This window comes from Seriola aureovittata, chromosome 4 (assembly GCF_021018895.1).
Source record: "Seriola aureovittata isolate HTS-2021-v1 ecotype China chromosome 4, ASM2101889v1, whole genome shotgun sequence".
NCBI lineage: Eukaryota > Metazoa > Chordata > Actinopteri > Carangiformes > Carangidae > Seriola > Seriola aureovittata.
Genome location: NC_079367.1, coordinates 1,470,520 through 1,485,328, shown reverse-complemented (window position 1 = coordinate 1,485,328; position 14,809 = coordinate 1,470,520). Strand labels below are relative to the sequence as shown.

Here is a 14,809-nt window from a genome sequence, read left to right as displayed (position 1 = left end):
ACATTTAGATTTTGAAAACCTCATTTAATAAATAACTGTTCATTCACTTTGTTGAAGGTGGAAGATAAATAACAGTTTTATGAGTTAATGTGTTAAAGCTTGTTTGCTCATAAACCAGGTCCTGGACAAACAGATGAGAACTGGACCAGAGTCAGGACACAGGTCAGGTCCTTGGACCAGGACTGAGACAGTAAACACACAGTAGAGATTCAACACATTCTCGTATTGTCAGGATGAACAGTTCAGTAAGTTTGATTTTCAGAAACAGGTTTTAAATGATGGTAATTTGATTTTAATTTTGAAATACAAAAATTAAAAATCAAGGTTTTTATTTACTGTTGAAATAGAAAATCAAATCAGAAGATTCTGTCTCATCTCAAAGATACATAAGAACCTGTGGTTTAATCTGTTATGTATTTTATATAGGTAGTTTTAGGTTAAATAACTACAGCTGTCACTTTCGTGTAGTGCAGTTAATATGACACCTGTAGGATGAGCGCCCCCTTCTGGTGACCTGCTGTTATTTCACACATGAGGTGGGAGAGCTGATGACATGGTGACGACAGTGAGTCCTGAAGTGGATCCAGACTGAACCAGAGACCACATGTGGATCTTTGTATGCAGTGAGATGAATGATGTTCAGATGACACCTGGAGCAGCTGCTGTTTTAAAATCAGGTGAATCAAATAAAAAAGGAGAAAGAGCAGAGGAACTTCAGATGTGTCTGATCCTGTTAAAATTTCCTCTACAGGACAGACAAACTTTTATTTTGCTCCAAAGACAGGAATCTCGCCTAAACTTTACTTTCCATTAAAATGATTTGATACACAGCAGATTATGATCAAACCACATGATGATGCAGATCGGGGTCTCTGCTCTCAGGTTATGAAACCATGTGTCACATGTATACAGACCCTGATATGACTGAATTCAAACTTTTAAATTCATTTAAGTTCATGTCAAATAAAATACAGACAGCGTCACACTGAGCAGCGTCAGTCTCTCAGACACGAACACATGATAAAGCTCCTCCAGAGTAAAGGTCTGTGTCCATGTGTAGTGTGATTATAGATTATAGATCAGCTCTAGCTTCTATATTAATACTGTGAAAGTATCAAAGCCTCAGTCCACAGAGAAATGCACACAGCCTGTATTCAGAAACTGAGCCTTAAAACCAGCCGTCAGGACTTCTGGAACTTTGTGATGTCACAACAAAGCAGTCACCAAGTCCCGCCCACCTGGACCCACCATCCAAACCTTGCAGGATTTGGTTTCTCTGAGTGTTTTTACCTGAAATCTGCTTTATTTTTATTGGATCACTCAGAAAACAGTCAACCAATCAGAGGAGAGGACTACAGCGTCACTAAACCTTCACTACAGTGTCACAGTGTGTCTTCCCCTCAGCTTAGCCTCAGCAGTGAGTGAATGTTTAACCAGGTGCTGCAGAGGACTGAGTGTCTCACCTGCTGACAGACTCTTTATGGTCTGGTTGCTGTGGACCTTGTCCGTCCGGTGTCTCAGTCTGAGCAGGAACACACACTAAGGACTCCATGAGCTCGTCCACAGGTAGGCTACTTCACTTCCTGCTTCACAAACACATGACTTTCCATGTTTTGACTAATCAAATATAACCTCCCATGCTGCCTAGTGTTGACAGAAGTCACCTGTAAAAATGTCTTGTTGGCTGTGGAGGTAGGTGACTGTTAGCTTAGCACATTGGATGGTTTCCTGTGTCTGGTCTGCAGATGCTACTTCACCTGAGTGGAGTCGTCCTGTTTTCTTCCTGGTTGAACACGATGTGATCCAGAGACTGTCACAGAGTAAACAGCCTGCAGCTCATTTCATCACTGATGGTGAAGAGTGTTTTGAGAAGCTGTTTGTCTGATTCCTCCAGGAAGTGTAATAATAACAGGAATCAGACCTGAGGCTGGGCTGCAGCTGAGATCAGGATTAGAAACAGGGACAGCCTGATTAGGCTGGACCTGGATCCTGGACAGGGTCTGGTCTTCTTGAATGTTGATCAGGAGGTCCCTGATAATCATTAATGCAGTCATTTATTTATGACCTGCTCACTGCAGCTGAAAGTGGTGAAAAGTCAAAGTTAAAGGATGTTGAGTCTCCTACTGACAAAACACTCCATGAACACACACTGTAGTTTACTCACACACACAGCGTCCTGCTGCCACACACTCACCACAGCATCAAATGTGGATTAATCCACTGCTGAAAATAGTCCCTCACATTAACCAACATTCCTCCTGTTTGTCTGATAGAATCTACAGTGAGCGGCTATGTATGAGTGTGTGTGTGTATGTGTGTGTGTGTGTATATATATATATATATATATATATATATATATATATATATATATATATATGATGATGAACTAACACCGTCTGCATCATTTCCTTTAACTAAATATTTTATTTACTTTAGAGTATTTCTTATCAGCTGTTTCATCCTAGTTTGTATTTTATACTAAATTCAGAAGGAAACATTCCTATCAATAACAGACAGATGAAAATATAGATATAGTTATTTGTTTTATTTTATTGTGACTTAGTGTGTTAAGTTTGTCTGCTGGTTATTTATGTCACGTTTTTGTCCATTATATATATGTGTATATATATATATATATATACATATATTAATTTATTTATTAATATTAAAAAGGTAAACACTAAATATACTAGTATACAGCACCAGGTACAGGACCTGGATGGTGGGCCCCAGTTCAGTCTCTGTGGTCTGAGGTTTCAGTGCAGATGTGGGCGGACTGACCTGGCCCAGACTGTTGGTTTAGTGATTCTTGGTGTCAAAAGGAAAAATGTGGAGCTGTTGTTAATGAACGACTGAGCTGCTCAGAATGGAACCGCCTCTCTGCCTGCAGTCAGAGCAGGTCTGGGTTAAAGCACTTCTGTTATTATAAATGTAAAGTCATACATTTGAATAAAGGTGTGGGAATCTGCTGAGTGTGTCTGTGTCATGTTTGACAGAGCGAGAAGGTTTAACTGTCTCACTGTGTCTCTGTTGTTTCCACAGACTGTCACGATGCCATGGAATTCCCACGGTGAGTTCAGCTTCAGTCTTAATTACAACCAAACACATTTTTTACAGAACCATACCTGTAGTTCAGACCAGTCATATTACATCATTCCAATGTGCCTTCCAAGAGGCTATGTCTCCAAGACAACCGATTTAGGCATTTGATTGGCTGAAAGGGCGGGGGCCATCTGAAGGCTCACTTCATGTGAGAATATCACAGTGGCAGCTAATGTCACTAGAAAAATGTCAACTGATGTTATTTAACCATGTGAACTAGTGTTAACTAGTCTCTGATTCTGTAGGTTAGCAGTCAGGTTGCTAGCAGGACTAAACTTGAAATGGTAGAAATATCAGTATCAACTATCGAAAAATGAATACTATGACATTTTATGACGTAACATAGATGATTTGTTTTTGAGGCGTCACTGTGGTGTAGTGGTTAGAACTGTCACCTCACAATTAAAAGGTCCGGGGGCCTTTCTATGTTGAGATTGCATGTCCTCCCTGTGCCAGCGGGGGTTTTCCCCAAGTACTCCAGCTTCCTCCCGCAGTCCAAAGACATGCACATTAGGTTTATTGGCATCTCTAATACCAATAAATCTAAAGCTCCCTAGTTTTATCAGCAGTAACATAATTACAAGAGTTTAGTTTTCCATAAAAGGGGGAAATGAATTTCTTGTCATTAAAGGCAGTTAAATTAAAATTAAGAAGCTTTCAACAGGACTTAAAATTGGTTGATCATTGAAAGGTATGATTTTACAAAATGCCTCATTTGGAGAAAACCAAAAAAGTGGTTATGTGGTATTTTTTACGTATTCTGAATTTGCGTAAATGACATGAAGTTACCATCTACAAATAAATCGGAAACTTTTTTAAATGTTTTTATGCTTTTATATAGTTTGACGTTTTTAAACATTTTTATACCTTACTATACTATGACGTTTTATGCCTTGCTATGGTATGACATTTTTAAAATGATTTTATGCTTTTGTATAGTATGATGTTTTCTGACGTTTTTATACCTTACTATATTATAATGTTTTTTGATGTTTTTATACCTTATTTTAATGCTTTATTATACTATGATGTTTTTAGTCGTTTTTATGCCTTACTATACTATGACTTTCTTATGCCTTATACACAATGATTTACAAAAGGGACGGCATGATAGTGTAGTGTGTAGAACTGCTGACTCTCAGATTGAAGGTTGTGGGTTTGATTTTGCACCCAGGGCCTATCCATGTGAAGTTTGCATGTTCTCCCTGTAGCTGTGTGGGTTCTCTCTGGGTACTCCAGCAACCGCCCACAAGTCCAAAGACATGCATAGGTTAATTGACATTTTTCATGACATTTTTAGCCTATGATGTTTTCACGCCTTACTTCTATGACTTATGACATATATATGAAATATATGTCCATATATCAAGAGTGATGTTACTGTATGTGTCACCTAAAAGAGGATATATAACTATGACATGTATATATCCTCTGGATATATGAAGATATAATTTTATAACATATAAGAAATACTCAGTAAAATTCAACTTTATTAAAACAATATTCTTATTAAAATTGTATATGTTTGCATATGATTTTCTTCATAAATTCTCATTCATTTTAAACATACTTATCTACCTTTTGTATACATATACAATGAACATATGCTGACAGACTATGGGATGGATATATATTCATGTAACATATGATTATAATATAAACTGACATTAAACACTAAAGTTCATGTCAGTATATGATAATGTTACAATTTCACAACAGGCTTTATATGTAATCTTTACATATATAGGCTAAACTTTCAATACATGTGTGATTTCCTTCATATGTACATATATTTCATATATAGAAATTCAACACATGATATATTACATTTGTGTATGGGCATTCCTGAATGTAAATTCTTATATGTTAATAAACTGTTTGGTTGATGGCAGGGGTTGTTACGTCCCTACCAATGTTGAGACCAAATCTACGCCTTTGTGTAGTTCTGTATAACATTAGTTCTATAAAAACTGCATTTCTACATAATCATAGTTCTATGTAACTGTAGTTGTATGTGGACTGCAGTTCTATGCAACTGTAGTTCTATGTAACTGTAATTCAATGATGATTGTTCACTGTGCTCTCCGACATCAGGACTTTAATGACTCTGATAAAAACGTCTTATCTGAGCTGATAACAGATAATTCACCTTGACCACTGACGTTTTATCTCAGAGCTGTTTGTCTCCTCAGCAGACATGATGTTAATGATGTTTATGATGTTCACTGTCTTCAAGTCACGTCTGTTACAGTTACAGTCAGAGAGAGACTTTAATAAACTGAGCTGGAGCTCATGACTCAGAAGTTTTTGTTACAGTTCTCATGATCAACAGTATCAGAGAGTGAGATGTTCAACATACACTACAAACCTCTGATCCAGCTGCTGGACCATGACACAGTCAAATGAGTGTGAACCACATTAATGTAGAAACAGTTCAGTTCACTGTGGGTTAAAGAGTGATGGTGATTATGATGATGATGATGATTGTAATGATGATGATGTCACTGACTCTGTCCTTCTCTCCTCAGTTTCACCTTTAATCCAAAGGAGGGGATTGATAATCCAGCTCTGGTCATCACTGATGATCCTGGTGACGTTTCACTTCATCACTTCACATTCAAACCTGTCAAAGCTTCTCTCTTAAATCCCCCCACCCCACTTGGTGCTAACGACCTGTACCTGAACCTGTGTGCAGAGCCGGATCAGGCCGTGGTTCCCAGACTGTGCCAGCTGAAGCGTCTGGAGGGACAGAGCTTTGGGTTCTACCTGCGGATGGATCAGAGCAGCCGGAGCTTCGAGATCAGGGATGTGGAGCCGTGGAGTCCTGCAGAGCACAGCGGGCTCCGAGATGGAGACCGGGTCCTGGAGGTCAACGAGGACTATGTGGGCAACATGGACTTCTTCAGGGTCAGTGTCAGATAACCTGGGGTTGTAAGAACCTCCTGTACCCACTGGATCATTTGTATTGACACTGGTGACCTCTGACCTTTCATCAGGCTTCCTATCTGTCCTCTGAACATTCAGCTCACAGTCACTTCATGAAGTCCTGTTCTCCCCGTGTTTCTCTTCTTCTCTGAATTATTCCAGTCTCTACTTTGATTCTAACGCTGCATTCAGGGGCTGTCAGAATTATCGTAATTTCAAGATTCACTGTGGTCACACAACTGTCACATGATCACTGTGAACATCATGACATATGACATGAACAGGTCATGAGTTATAACTGATAGAACAGCAGAGGTGGACAGTAACTAAATACATTTACTCACATTACTGTATCGAATACTTTTTTTGTGTATTTTGTATTTTTTAAGTACAATTTAAAATCGGTATTTTATATTTTACTTGAGTACGTTTTGACTCAAGTATTGTACTTAGTTACTTTATAAATCCTATCCGTTACTGAGTAAAAATAACAATTCAAGCTACAGGGGGAAAATACGCGCCAGAACCATAGACAGAAAACCAATGGCCAGAACCAACAGTGACAAATAATGATGTGATTAGCACTGGCGCGTGAACATAGTTGGCGCGCGCGGACAAGCTAGTGTAGCCCTTGCTAAAACGACTGATTTATTTTGATGATAAATATTCATAATTCATAAAAGTTCATTATGTATTGAAGCGGTAAAAAATCATAAATATGGTTAAAATGCAGAGCAAGTTAAAAATGCAAAATAAGTGATCTGTTCAGTACAAGTTATGCCATTTCATAGTGTTTGTGAGATATGTATTATTACTTGTTTTGTGAGTTGTCAATCATTCATTTCTTTGACAGTATTGGCAGGTGTATAGCGCAAGTAACTCTGGCCAATCGTAAAACAGTCTGTAGGTGAGGGGGTGGGACATAGCGGGAAGTTTGATTGAGGTGAGCAGAGCGAGGTGAAGAGCGACACGAGTTACCTTGACCGAGTCCGTGCTGGAGTGATTTGGTGGACCAGAGTTTTTATTTTTGTGGGGAAACGACCAGTTTACCTAACGTGAAGAACTTTGTTACCATCCGCGAGGTAACTATGAGCATAAGAGTGTTTTTGAAAACTGTGATGAAGTTCTACAGTGTAAAACGGACTGTTAACGCTAACCGCGATTAGCCGTTAGCTTTAGCCTCGAGCCTGTGCGGTTAGCTTGCTCTCTGCTCTGTATAAACATGCTCGGTTAACTTGAGCTAAGGCTAAATCGGCATGAAGCAGCCTGTGGACTTGGAATTTAGCTTGTGAATTTAATTTAGGAGGAGAAGACGGATGTTTTGACGGCATTAAAGAGGGAAGCAAAGCTCCTGTGAACTAGGTAGGATCTGCATCCTTCTTGCTGTGTGTGAGCTGTGGATCGCGTCGGCCCGCTTGGACTGTGTGTGAGCTGCTGCTGCTGCGCCCTGGCGGTGATCTGTTCATCTCCTTTTCCCTACTAACTGTCGGGAGCTGTGAGTATTGGATATGCACGTGTCTTTTATTTTCTTCTGCTTGATAAAAGTGAAGCGGCCAGTTTGTTTTAGGCCACAACGCACCCAAGCTACGACACAGGCCTGCAACAGGGGGTTTCAATAACTGGTAGAGACCGTTGTGGACCAAGTGTGCGTGTGTGAGTGCGTGTGGGTCCATCATATTCCTGAATTTAATGTTTTGTTTCATTTTATGTGATGTTTGGACATAAGAGACTGAATAACAGCTAAACGGGTACTATTTCTGTTGAATATTAACACTCTCACTAAACCCAAGGGATTTATGTAATTTTCTGTTATTTGTTTTGAGCGTAAAACATTACGACTAAAGAGTCTTTACATTTCAAGTTTTGGGATTGTGTGGTGTTTTATTTGGTTTAAAGCATAAAACAAAGGGAATATCATAAGAATAACCCAGGCCCCCCCATATGTACATAGGCGGGTGTTACAATAGAGAAGTGGTCACGAAGTCTTTAGTCTCCCCTCACACCCCACACAAAGAAAGTAACTAAGTAACTTTTACTTAAAGTACATTTCAAATGAACTACTTTTTACTTTTACTTGAGTACATTTTCAGATGAGTACTTTTACTTCTACTTGAGTAATATTTCATCAAAGTATTGGTACTTTTACTTGAGTACAATATTTTTTTTACTTTTTCCACCTCTGTAGAACAGGTATATAAACTGAGTCATCTGTGTTTACCTGTAGGTAGTGAGGAAGATCCAGTCGTGTGGTTTACACCTGTTCCTCCTGGTGCTGAGGAGAGCCGAGTATGAACAGGTGTGTTCCTGCTGATTATTGATCTGTATTGATTCTTACTGACATGTAAACATAGTAACAGCATCACCCTGCAGGTACACTGATCACATTCATGATAATTATGAATGCCCATAATTAGTTTTAGAGGTTGAATTTTGTCCAGTAGGCTACAGATGCTATGCTAAGTGCACAGGGCTAATATGTAGCTACAGTTAGCCCCAGAAGCTAAGCTAGCAGTGAGAGGTTACATTAAAGTACAACATTACTGTATAAGCTACTGGTTTTACCTGGTACCTGTTTTATGTGACACGCACTGAGGCTGATGTGACATCAGTGCAGAGGGATCTGGGAGAAGGATTCAGTTATATTATATTATATCATTAATATTACTGCATGAAGCTGCTCCTCTGACTCTGTCACCCTCTCCAGGCTGTGTCTTCAGGTGTGGACCTGAAGACTCTGGCCCAGGTCTCCAAAGGGGACCGCTGGTCCAGACCCAGACTGTGTCACATCAGCAGAGACCCAGAGAAAGGCCTGGGGATGAGCCTCCTCTCAGTGGAGGGTACGCCTCTTATGTCACCGTATGATTGTGTTAACTTCTCATTAACGGCTGGATTAACGTGCTTCTGTGATGATCCACTGATGTTAATGGGTTACCTCCTATCACTGTGTTCTGATCTGCTTCTGAAACCTAATGACTTCATCCCCACAAGTGAAGCGTCACAACAACTAAGTTCAGCATGTAACTGGTTAAACACTGAGGCTCGTTAGTTTGGCTAGCTGTTTATGCTAAGCTAGGCTTACCGCGTCTTGACATAATGATGGTGATGATGATAGTGATGATGATAATGATAGTGATGATGATAGTGATTATGATGGTGATGATGATGCTCATGATGATAGTGATGATGATGGTGATGATGATGATAGTGATGATGATGATGATGATGGTGATGAAGATGATGATGGTGATGATGATAATGATAGTGATTATGATGATGGTGATGATGATGCTCATGATGATAGTGATGATGATGGTGATGATGATGATAGTGATGATGATGATGATGATGATGATAGTGATGATGATGATGATGGTGATGAAGATGATGGTGATGATGATAGTGATAATGATAGTGATTATGATGATGGTGATGATGATGCTCATGATGATAGTGATGATGATGGTGATGATGATGATGATGGTGATGATGATGATGATGGTGATGGTAATGATGATGGTGATGATGGTCATGATGATAGTGATGATGATGATAGTGATGATGATGATGATGATAGTGATGATGAAGATGATAGTGATGATGGTGATGATGATGATGGTCATGATGATAGTGATGATGATGATGATAGTGATGATGATGATGGTCATGATGACAGTGATGATGATTATAGTGATGATGATGGTGATGGTCATGATGATGATGATAGTGATGATGGTCATGATGACAGTGATGATGATGATGATGATAGTGATGATGATGGTGATGGTCATGATGATGATAGTGATGATGATGATAGTGATGATGTTGATGATGATAGTGATAATAGTGATGATGATAGTGATGATGGTGATGCTCATGATGATAGTGATGGTGATGTTGATGATAGTTATGATGATGGTAGTGATGATGATGATGATGTTCATGATGACAGTAATGATGATGATAGTGATGATGATAATGATGGTGATGGTCATGATGATGATGATGATAGTGATGATGATGATGATGATGATAGTAATGATGACGAAGATGATAGTGATGATAGTGATGATGGTGATGATAGTGATGATGATGATAAAGATGATGATGGTGATGATGATAGTGACCGTGATGATGGTGATGATAGTGATGATGATGATGTGATGATGATGATGGTGATGATGATAGTGACCGTGATGATGGTGATGATAGTGATGATGATGATGATAGTGATGATGATGGTGATGATGATGATGATAGTGATGATGATGATGATAGTGATGATAATGATGATAGTGATGATGATAATGATGATAGTGATGATAAAGATGATGATGATGATAAAGTTGATGATGATGATGATGATAATGATGATGATAAAGATGATGATGATTATGATGATAGTGATGATGGTGATGATGATGATGATAAAGATGATGATGATGATAGTGATGATGATGATAAAGATGATGATAGTGATGATGGTGATGATGATGATGATGATAAAGATGATGATGGTGATGATGATGATGATAAAGATGATGATGATGATAGTGATGATGATAGTGATGATGGTGATGCTCATGATGATAGTGATGGTGATGTTGATGATAGTTATGATGATGGTAGTGATGATGATGATGATGTTCATGATGACAGTAATGATGATGATAGTGATGATGATAATGATGGTGATGGTCATGATGATGATGATGATAGTGATGATGATGATGATGATGATGATAGTAATGATGACGAAGATGATAGTGATGATAGTGATGATGGTGATGATAGTGATGATGATGATAAAGATGATGATGGTGATGATGATAGTGACCGTGATGATGGTGATGATAGTGATGATGATGGTGATGATGATGATGATGGTGATGATGATAGTGACCGTGATGATGGTGATGATAGTGATGATGATGATGATAGTGATGATGATGGTGATGATGATGATGATGATAGTGATGATGATGATGATAGTGATGATAATGATGATAGTGATGATGATAATGATGATAGTGATGATGATAAAGATGATGATGATGATAAAGTTGATGATGATGATAATGATGATGATAAAGATGATGATGATTATGATGATAGTGATGATGGTGATGATGATGATGATAAAGATGATGATGATGATAGTGATGATGATGATAAAGATGATGATAGTGATGATGGTGATGATGATGATGATGATAAAGATGATGATGGTGATGATGATGATGATAAAGATGATGATGATGATAGTGATGATGATAGTGATGATGGTGATGCTCATGATGATAGTGATGGTGATGTTGATGATAGTTATGATGATGGTGATGATGATGATGATGATGATGATGTTCATGATGATAGTGATGATGATGATGATAGTGATGATGATGATGGTCATGATGACAGTAATGATGATGATAGTGATGATGATGGTGATGGTCATGATGATGATGATGATGATAGTGATGATGATGATGATAGTAATGATGATGAAGATGATAGTGATGATGATAGTGATGATGGTGATGATAGTGATGATGGTGATGATAATGATAGTGATGATGATGATGATAAAGATGATGATGGTGATGATGGTGATGATGATAGTGACCGTGATGATGGTGATGATAGTGATGATGATGATGGTGATGATGATGATAGTGATGATGATAGTGATTATGATGATGATGATGATGATGATAGTGATGATGATGATGATAGTGATGATAGTGATGATGATAATGATGATAGTGATGATAGTGATGATGATGATAAAGATGATGATGATGATAAAGATGATGATGATAGTGATGATGGTGATGATGATGATAAAGATGATGGTGATGATAAAGTTGATGATGATGATAATGATGATGATAACTATGATGATGATTATGATGATAGTGATGATGATAATGATGATAGTGATGATGATAAAGATGATGATGATGATGATGATAAAGATGATTATGATGATAGTGATGATGATGATGATAAAGATGATGATGGTGGTGATGATGTTGATGATGATGATGATGTTGATGATGATGATGATGATTATGATGATGATAAAGATGATGATGATAGTGATGATGGTGATGATAATGATAAAGATGATGATGATTATGATGATGATAAAGATGATGATGATAAAGATGATGATGATAGTGATGATGGTGATGATGATGATAAAGATGATGATAAAGATGATGATGATGACAGCAGTGTGGGCGTGTCCTCAGGTCAGAAGGGTCAGTATCTGGTGAGCACAGTCACCGGCGGTCCAGCAGAGAAAGCCGGAGTCTGCAGCGGAGACAGACTGATCTGGATCAACGGCGTCCTGGTCTCAGCACTCACGCACTCCACTCTCAGCAGAACTGTATGAGTCCAGTCACCTCAGTCACACCTCAGCTGTGTGTTTTTCATCCTGAACCTGTGTGTGACAGTGTGTGTGGTTCTCAGGTGAAGAGGGGCGTGGCCTCGGTGACGGTGCTGGTCGCTGACCGTGATAGTGAGGCCTCCTACCTCAGGAGAAGGATGCCCATCCTGCCTGTGGTCTCCGAGTGCTGCAGACTCCCCCACACCACCAAGGCCATGCACCTGGCTAAAGGCCTGGATGGGTTCGGCTTCCTGCTGAGACAGGAGAGGCTGGCAGGCTCTCGACAGATAGGTGAGACTGATGGACCCTGATGGACAAGTGACACACACTCACCTGTAGAGCCTGTTCATAAAGACCATGTTTATAGCAAATCAGAAACAAAACAGGTTTCAGAAAACAGGAGGTGAGTTTCCTGCCAACTACACCTGGACAACTGAATACGTACAGTTTGGAAATAAAAATGAATAATGGAGATTTAGACTGGAATTATAATTGTAATTATTATTATTATTATTATTATTATTGTTATTTTATTACAAAACTATTTTAAAACATGACGTCTGCATCCGTTATTCAGAAACTAGTAAATGTCAGCGGGCTGGCAGGTTGTCATGGCAACAGTCACACAGCATACAGGTGAACCAGTTCTGAAAGCTCCAACTTGTAAACACATTTCCTGTCAACATTCATGTTGTTTTGTTCTTAAGCTCTGACATATCAGACTAAAGAAGAGCCTGAAAACAAACATGGCGGCCTCACATCAGGTCAAAGGTCATTGTTCATATTTAAGAAATAAAGTTACATTGGACTAACTCTGTAATCATACAACCATCCTGATGATGTGAACGCTCTCAAGGCGTTACCATGGAGATCTTGTGACTCTCAGGTCAGTGTTGGACACACAGGGTGTGATCAGCCTCACGTGGTCTACATTCAAACCTTCAGTAAAACTCACGTGGTCTGATCTGAACCTGTCCCCCTTCCTCTCCAGTCCATGTGCTGAGGGAGGTGGATGTGGGAAGTCCAGCTGAGGGGGCGGGGATGGAGGATGGAGACCTGCTGCTGGCTGTCAACGGGGAACCTGTTGAATCCATGGAGCATGAGGACATAGTCAAGAGGATCAGACAGAGTGGAGACACAGTCATCCTCACCTCGATCTCCATACCAGGAAGAGCATTCTACAGAGAGGTGGGTGGAGTCAGGGCGTTGTGGTGGATCTGGTCTGAGGGCCGGTCTTTAACTCTCTGTTGTCCTCCTGCAGTTGGACATCTCTCCCCTGTTGTTCCATCACATCACATGGACCCTGGACAGGAAGCAGACCAAGAACCAGAGAAGACAGGAGACAGACTCAGACCAGTCAGGACCTTCAACCACACAAGTACGATCCTACTGTTAATGAGGGTGACATCATCAGATATTTATTAAAGCTGCACAATCACCTGCTTCTGTCCTTAGTATAAACATATGAACATTATTTGAATTCTAATGTTAAAGTGAAAATATAAAATGCTGTGTCTCACATCACCTGAAATACAGTATATATATCCATCCATCCATCCATTTTCTTCCGCTTATCCTCTAGTAGGGTCGCAGGGGGGCTGGAGCCTATCCCAGCATCTTTTCGGGCGAGAAGTATATGTGTATATATATATATATATATATTTATGGTGGAAAATTATTTGCCTCCAGGTGTTTAGGTTCTCCAGGGGCACTCACCTGCAGCCTGGGGAAACCATTAGTATAATAATGTGTGGGTGTGGCCCCTGGCCCCTGCTCGGTCCCCCAGGCCAGACCCCTGGTCTCTACACATGGAAAATCCTTCTTCCTTATATTGATGTGCAAACAGTGAGTGACAGGTGAACTGACAGGTTGCGTCTCTGAGGAGACACAGTATTATATATTTTCACATAAAAATTCATAAATCTCAGATATAATAATCCATATAATAAATGTAGATGTTTGAACACTGACAGAGTGAAAACAGAACATGTAAAAGTAACAAAACATAGTGTCTGATGTTATTGTGTTTTCAGCTGTCAGGTGACACTTTCCTGTGATGTCATCAGCTCAGAGGAGGAAGAGGAAGAGAAGCTCAAGTTTAAACCAGCAGACTGTGTAACTGTCCTCTGGGACCAGGACCTGGATGGTCTACAGTCTGTAGCGGACTCTGGTCTATGACCAAATCTATAAAGAGATTTTTTTTTTTCTGTCAATTATGAAAATACCATCATTTAGAGTGAAAATCCTTCTAATACACTGAAATATAATTTTCTTTAATATACTGTAAAGCACTATAATATACTGTAATATACTGTAAGATAACAACTTTGTAATGTCACTGAAATATTCAGCTTCTCATACATACGTATGTGTATATATACATATACATAT

The 14,809-nt window shown here is 39.2% G+C and overlaps 1 protein-coding gene across 2 annotated transcripts in view; it reads left to right on the top strand.

Moving 5' to 3' along the window:
* Nucleotides 1–964: 964 nt before the first annotated feature.
* LOC130167649 (Na(+)/H(+) exchange regulatory cofactor NHE-RF3-like) overlaps nt 965–14,809 on the top strand; it is a 15,548-nt gene continuing 1,703 nt past the window's right edge. The window contains exons 1-11 of one of the 2 annotated variants that reach the window (XR_008827320.1): nt 965–1,566; nt 3,043–3,070; nt 5,631–5,692; nt 5,798–6,009; nt 8,252–8,323; nt 8,732–8,864; nt 12,282–12,418; nt 12,502–12,709; nt 13,410–13,606; nt 13,680–13,796; nt 14,452–14,533. Coding sequence is in view for 1 of the 2 variants with exons in the window: in XM_056374044.1 (XP_056230019.1) it covers nt 1,551–1,566; nt 3,043–3,070; nt 5,631–5,692; nt 5,798–6,009; nt 8,252–8,323; nt 8,732–8,864; nt 12,282–12,418; nt 12,502–12,709; nt 13,410–13,606; nt 13,680–13,796; nt 14,452–14,475 (1,206 nt within the window). In the remaining variant the exon portion in view is untranslated. Of the gene's footprint in view, nt 1,567–3,042; nt 3,071–5,630; nt 5,693–5,797; nt 6,010–8,251; nt 8,324–8,731; nt 8,865–12,281; nt 12,419–12,501; nt 12,710–13,409; nt 13,607–13,679; nt 13,797–14,451; nt 14,782–14,809 lie in introns of those variants that run through there. The other variant, XM_056374044.1, reaches the window with a different exon arrangement.